At 34.6% G+C, this 7537-nt stretch overlaps 1 protein-coding gene across 8 annotated transcripts in view; it reads left to right on the top strand.

Annotated features, from left to right (window-relative positions):
• LOC106874333 (coiled-coil domain-containing protein 171) overlaps positions 1–7537 on the top strand; it is a 187288-nt gene that overhangs the window by 145040 nt on the left and 34711 nt on the right. For all 8 annotated transcript variants that reach the window (XM_014922033.2, XM_014922031.2, XM_014922027.2 and 5 more), the window contains 2 exons: positions 2143–2360; positions 5072–5254. In XM_014922033.2, the coding sequence (XP_014777519.1) occupies positions 2143–2360; positions 5072–5254 (401 nt within the window). The remainder of the gene's footprint in view (positions 1–2142; positions 2361–5071; positions 5255–7537) is intronic.

Raw genomic sequence — 7537 nt, 5'->3', positions numbered from 1 at the left:
CCTCCTCATTTCTTTGTCACTCTTACATGTATGAATTTTTTGCAACCCCACTCCCTGCCCCTGATTGTTTCTGTTAAGAAATTAAAATATTGGAGAGTCTGAGAAGGTCATTACTGGCATTTATCCACAGTGATTTAAAAAGATTACAGAGATGTATTCGCATAGCAAGTGACTTGATCTGAGATCATGTGCTGAAACAAAAACAATTGCAGTGTGGGAGATGTTTGTAAACCATTCAAGAACATTCAAGAACACACAAATACCGTTAGTTTCACTCCAACATTAAAACTTCATTTGTGTCAAAATATTTTCGTCACTTTGAAACCGCAACCTGTTCACTGACAAAACTTCACAAAAGTGATGCAGCACGAAGCTTTTTCAGTGAATAGCACATGCACACACACACACACACACACACACATTTATTCATTGCTTTTCATTTGTGTGTATATGTATCTTATGTGTGTGTGCGAGTGTGTATTGGTGTGTGTGGTGTTCCTGTTGAAGTTGTGTTTGGAAACTGTGAATAAGGTGCAAGTTTTGAGTACTTGTCGGTAACTTTTTCTTTTTGTCCTCGTCTTCAAATAGTAATTACCCAACTTTCTAGGCTCTTCTTACAGCTATCCCACATTCAAAAATTATACAGATATTTTTTAAAATTTTCATTCAATAAATAATGTTTTTACATTACATATACATTAATAGCAAATTAAAACTTAAAAGAGAAAGTAAGAGACCTTGCAAATGAAAATGAGATACTCTGCAGTGAATATTTAAATTTGTGGTGAATTGGATAAAGTAAATATTTAAATTTGCAAGAAATTGGAATTTTTAAAATTCAGTAAACTTGAGAAATCAAAATTATAGGAAATTTCTCAGATGATGATGATGATGATGATGATGAAATTATAAAAATATTTCCAGTTGGTCAATCCTTTAATAATTGCTTTCTTTTAGTACTTTTAGTAATTGTTACAAATCTAATTAATAAGCAACTTTCTCCGTTATAGTATAGATGTGGCTTGTGAGTATCACAAGAAAATACTGGTTTCTTGCAAATTTATAGGATGGAAGAATAATGAATTGAATTAACTGGTGGTGTATTACCAGTCATTATTTTATCAAAAATTGTGAGATGAAAGTTTATCATCTCATAGCAGAATTTAACATATAAATATAAAGGGATCATCATCATTATCATTTTCCATATTGGCATGTGTTGGATGGTTTGTCAGAGTCTGGCAAAATGCAAGGCCATGTTGAGCTCTAGTGTCATCTTTGATACAGTTTCTATGGCTGAATGTCTTTCCTAGCACCAGCCACTTTACAGAGTGTACTGGATAGTTTTTTTTTTCATGCCACTGACACTGGTGGCTGAAGGCATAGCAAAGATGTGATTGGTAGAAATAGGGTAGGTAGGGATGATAATGGTGAATGGAAGTGGTTCCAGGAGGGAGAGGGGAGGAGGGAGAGGGGAGGAGGAAGAGGTAACCAGAAGGGAGGAGTGTAATATGTGCCAGTTTGGCTCATTGGTGACTACAGCAGCCAAGTAGTGCCATAGAAGAGGGAGTGATGGATGTTAGGTGATAAGAATTGTGGGGAAATGCTTAATATGTCAGAGCGAAAGAAAGTAGGGGTGGTGCCCCATGTATAAAGGCATAATAGATTGATTTAAGGATACTATCTTTTGGCTGTAATGGACAGGTTTTCTGGAGCACTGCAAAATGCAAATCACCTTAGTCCTTTGTCATCTCTGTATGGCTCAGCATCTTGAGATAAGATTTCAATACATCATTCTATGTCTTCTTGGGTCTCAGAATAAATATCAGAACACATTATGTCTAAGGCTCTAGTCATTCTGTCATTTACTGTCCTTAACTAACTGTACACAGGTATGTTGTTCTAAACAAACTTTACATCTGTTTGTCCTTCTAAATACTGATCTTACTGTAAGAGATTACCTTGAAGTTGATGTTTAAGAATGTCTTGTCCTGGTAGACTGACACAAGTAGCATAAGAGCTCATCACTAAGTACCTATCTAGTGTTTGGTATCTGAGGCAAGAAGACACCATACCTCTGTAAAGACAATTATATAAAAGATTTTCTTGTTCTACTTTTTTCGTTTTTGTTTTCTATTCCAGTATCTCAATTAGATACCAAATCATTCCTTGTTTGTGCTCGTGGGACCTTGAGCCAAATTGCCAATATTCTTGTACAGAATTTTCAGAATACCAATTATATGATCTCATCAAATGGCTTAACTAGTAGAGACTCTCTAATCTCTAGACTAGCTTGTGGCTTGCAGACACAGCTAAGAATTAGACCACAAGCTACCACCAATACTCTACTATACCAGAAAGTAAGTATGTAATCTAAAAGCAAAATGCAATTCTGTTTTCCTCTGTTATAGTGCATGGCCAGCAGAATTAGCAGAACATCAAACAAAATATTTGGTAATATTTATTATCAACCCACATCCCTTTAGCTTTTGAGTTTGAATCTTACCTAGGTCCATTTTGCTTTTCACCCTTCTGAGGTCAATGAAATAAATACCAGCTGACAACTAAGCAATATGATTGATGTAATCCTATAACTTATACCTTAGAAAGTAATGCTCCAGCATAGCCACAGTTTATTCATTGAAGCCAGTAAGAGAATAAAGCAATACTGTATGCATGTATTCATGTAATGTATTGCTTTAACTAAATCAGTTGGTCGTTTGTTCTAGTTCCTATCAGATGTTTATTTATGGAATAAACAACCAATTATGGAAAGATTATTGTTGATTACTACTTCTATTGCTGTTGTCATTGTTTAACCCAAATGAGTTTTAAATAGAGTTACATCAAAAGAATGATCATTTAAATTCTTGGTTGTTTCTGAGTTCATTAACCTGATACTGAATTACCTTTTATCACGTTTTTACCACTTTTCTGCCTAGTTTGCATATCCTAAAGCTTTGAGTAATGCAAAAGTCTTCTATAGCATTACCAGAATGAAACTATAAAGCCTCCTACAGCTTATCAGTTATAGTCTGTTGTATGCTTCTCTAATATTGAGCCATTCATCTACTCTTTAGAAAGGTCATTGTTTATTGTCAGTAAGGAGTAGGATAGTAAAAATAGATGCTGGATAAGGCATATGTTGCATTAAAGTCTGTAATGGACAGTAGACAAACACATTGAGAGTGTAGGTGTTTAGCTGGTGAGATTATTTATAGTTTTTGGTTAGTTTCTAAATTGGCTACCTTTTAGATTGAATCTGAAAATGTTACATGATACTTTAGAAAATGGTAGAGGACAAACATTTCCTTTGTGTTATTGTTCTAAGTAGAAAGTTATGGTTGTTGATTATTGGTTTTGTAGTTTAGTTTTACTCCAGATTGGCCACCCCCATTGATCAACATGTTGATCAACAGCATTCCTGTCATGACCATTTCATCTTGGTTATTTTTTTCATGTTTTTGATTTAAGCATAATGTGTCATCATTATCAACATCATCATCATCATTTAATGTCTGCTTTCCATGCTGGCATGGTTTGTCTTGGACTATATCATCTAATGTATCCTTTTTTAAGATTGTAGGTGCAATCTGAGAAGAATTTGATTCTTTCTAATAAGATGTCCTATCATATAGATGTTTCTTATTTTTTTATTTGTATCTGTGTTTAGTAATTTTATTATCATGTTTTGTTATTGTTTGCTCTTCTGCGGGTTATATGAATCATAACTTAGGTGAACGGAGATTATGATATAAAGAGAGTGATACAATCCCTGTGATTGTCCCAATTGTTTTATGATTCATCATCGTCATCATCATCATCATTTAGCATCTGCTTTCCATGCTGGCATGGGTTAGATGGTTTGACTGGAACTGCTGAACCAGAGCTGTATCAGGTTCCAGTCTGATTTTGGTTCAGTGTCTCTGGTTGAATGCCCTTCTTAATGTTAACCACTCCAAGAATATAGTGGTTACCTTTTATGTGTCACCGGCACAGGTGCTTTTACATGTCACCAGCACTCCTGTTTCCACATGTCATCAGCACAGGTGCTTTTAGGTGTCACCAATACTAGCCACACTTGGCTTGACGAGTCGTCTCAAGCACAGAAAAATCACAAAAGGTCTTGATCACTTTGTCATTGCATCCATGAGACCCAACATTTGAAGATCATGCTTCACTACCTTGTCCCATGTCTTCCTGGGTCTACCTCTTCCACAGGTTCCCTCTACAGTTAGAGATCAGCACTTCTTTACACAGCTATCCTCATCTGCATGCATCCCTTGATCATACCGGCACAGCCATTTCTCTTGCACACCATACTCGATGTCTCTTATGCCCAATTTTTCTCTCAAGACTCTTACAGTCTGTCGTACATGCACACTGACATTGCACATCAGGCGAAGCCTAGTAGCTTCATTTCTTTCAAGCCTTCGCATGTCCTCTACTGTCACAACCCATGTTTCACTGCTGTGAAGCATGGCTGTTCACACACAAGCCTCATACAATCTACCTTTCACTCTGAGAGAGATTCCCTTTTGTTACCAACAAAGATAGAAGCTCTCTGAGCTTTGCTCAGCCTATTCTTATTCTAGCAGCTACACTCTGGGAGCATTCACCTCTGCTTCTAACTTGGTCACCTGTATAGTGAAAACTATCAACTACTTTTAGGTATCCCTCCCTGACAATTGATGGAATCTATTTTCTGTACATTTCTAGTGTTTATTACACCTGTACATCTACCACACACAAAGACTATTTTCCCTGTTAACCTTCCACTGATACTGTTGCACTTCTTACCTGTCCATAGCTTGCACTGGGTCACATTATGGAATTTGCACCTATGCCTTTTCTACATATCAAGCAGGGCCATCTACTTGAAGGAATTTGTGATTTGTCTGATTCCTACTTACTAAGATTTTAGTTTTTGCCAAATCAACTCTAAAGCCCTTTGATTCCAGGCCTTGCTTCTACACCTGAATTTTTTTCTCCAGTCCTGGTTAATTATATTTATATAATGGTTGTGTAATATAATATTCATCTCAGTATTTGTTTCTTTGTTTCTTTCAAGGATATGATACAATCTCTACAAAACTACACTTCTGATTTAAATAGACATGTTCAGGAAATGACAACACAATTACAACAGTTGAAGCAGAAGCAAGATAAATCTGCACAAGAAAAAGAACAGTTTGAACTTGATAAATCAACTATTTTCCATCTACAAGAACAGCTAAAGCAACTGCATGAAAGGGTACTCTTAAGATATCTTTTCTCATTTCAATTGTATATCAAGTTAAATTACCAACTACAATGTATCTTTCACTTAACTGCACTAATTATTGACTACTAATTTATTCATTTCTGGTGATATGGAATTTCCCATGCTTTACTCCATTTTATACATGTGTTTTATGTACCAAATTCAAATACACAGACCTTGGAGTGAATTATTCTGCTGAATTATTTGATATTGATTTTGCTTGTTCTCTATAAGCATGCTTACAGGTGAGGCTAGTCTGTAATTTGAGCATGCATGGCAAAAATCATGCAGTTTTAAAAACAAGTTCATGTATAACTTACGCCAACGTCCTTCAATGTTTTTGCTGGTTGGTTTTAATTTTCTTTATTAGTATGTCATAGATGCTCATGAATATGCTTAGTGCTGTGTAGTTGTGGTGTCTCTTTAACTTCAATGATAAAGCAAATCTATTTTCAATTATGACCATCCTAGTTTGCATATTTTGTGCTTTAAATGACTTTAAGTAAACAACAGACAATTTATGCACAACATATGAATGTTTACATTTTTATGTAGTTGTTTAGTCACAGTTAATGGCTTTAATATTTAAATTTATTTAAGTATTTTGATTCACATTTTGTTGTGTATAGAGTATATATTGTTTACTTAATGATAAGCAAGTTAAAACAGAAATATGCAAATTAAGCTACCCACCATGATGGTAGATTAGTAGCTTACTGTTATATATAGCAGTTGACACTTATTCTATTTGCTGGGACAGGAGATTAAGTAATCTTCTCTGAGATGTAATCAACAAATCATGAAACAATCTATCAGGAGACTCCTTTTCTCTGCATAGAAGAAATATATTTACATTCAGCTAACGGTTTTCTATTATTTAAATTTATTTCAATACTTCTGATTCACACTGTGTTGTGCATAAAATATATATTATAACTATCCTGTCATTTTGTATGTAAGCTACATTATCCAGTGTACCCTTTTTTATATAAGAGAGTAGAGATATAGCTGTTATTTCTAGCAGGTTGGGTGATCGTGTAAAGGCTCCTTCATTAACTTGTAATATATTTTGATTGAGTGAAATGGACTATTCCTCCCTCCCTACAAAAATTATTCGTGTCTAGTAAAAAAGAAAATCAGAAACAGGGATACTAAACCAAGATAAAAGTGTCAGACTTAATACCACAGAATATTTAGTTTCATCTATCTCTACCCCATGTTCAAATCTCACCAGAATTGACTAGATCTTTCCTCAATCCAGAATCAATAACACAAGTTCCAGTAATATTTTGGAATTAATTCAGTCAATTATATTTACCATTTGCCTTGTAGCAACTGACTCTGTGTTAAACAAAAAGAAAAGATACCTGAGTTTTTTTAATTTTTGTGGGGAATGGTTACTTTTTTTAAGTTAGTGAAAGAACAGTATGCCCAAACTGTCCTGCAGATTGATATCTATCTGCAGGCCTCCCAGACTGGACATCAGTTGTGCCTGTCTTGTAATATGTACCATAAAAATGTGGGTGTGAAAGTGAAGGAGTGTGATCCAAATGCTTGGGACCTTCTCTTTGTGGCTGGCGACTGTGAATGGGCAGACAATAATGGTAATGACAAATTTTTAAGTTTGCTTAAAATTTTATAAGTGTGAAAGGGATTAAAATTTCGATACTCTGTGTCAAAGGTTCCGACAAGAATAGGTGGAAAAGAATTCTGTTTACATAATCAGTTTGATCAGTCACCTTCTTCTGTCAGTTGAGTAAAGTGTCATCCAAGCTGATGTTTATTGGTAATTAAACTTAATTTGCAACACCTGCTTTGTTTTTGTTAGTAATTCTTATCAACAACTTTTCCTGTGATCATGATTTGAGAAGACACACAGCAGTGTGCTAAAGATCGGACATAATCTCTTGTGGGCAAGAAATGTTAAATAAAGTTTATTATAAACAACACAAATATTTTGTAATTTAATAGCTTTCAATGTGATACCTGTTAAACAGAAATTATTTTTATTCATTGAAAATTTAATAAAATCTAATCATAAGTAAGTGAAATTATGCTAAATACAACTAAATTCAAAGCCTTTTTCTCCTGGCTATATCGGCAATTCTGAAACTTTTGGGTGCGAATTTACATGAGTAGAAGCTTTTTTTTAACAAATTTTATCCTGAAAATCACCTGCGTAAATTACACAGGTGCACAAATTACATGGGTTTTTATGGTAGTCTTAAAACATCTTAAAAAGAAAATGAGAAATGGAAAAACAGGTTTTTGTTT

The sequence above is a fragment of the Octopus bimaculoides genome, chromosome 2 (assembly GCF_001194135.2).
Source record: "Octopus bimaculoides isolate UCB-OBI-ISO-001 chromosome 2, ASM119413v2, whole genome shotgun sequence".
NCBI classification, from domain to species: domain Eukaryota; kingdom Metazoa; phylum Mollusca; class Cephalopoda; order Octopoda; family Octopodidae; genus Octopus; species Octopus bimaculoides.
This window is presented reverse-complemented; position numbering and strand designations above follow the sequence as displayed.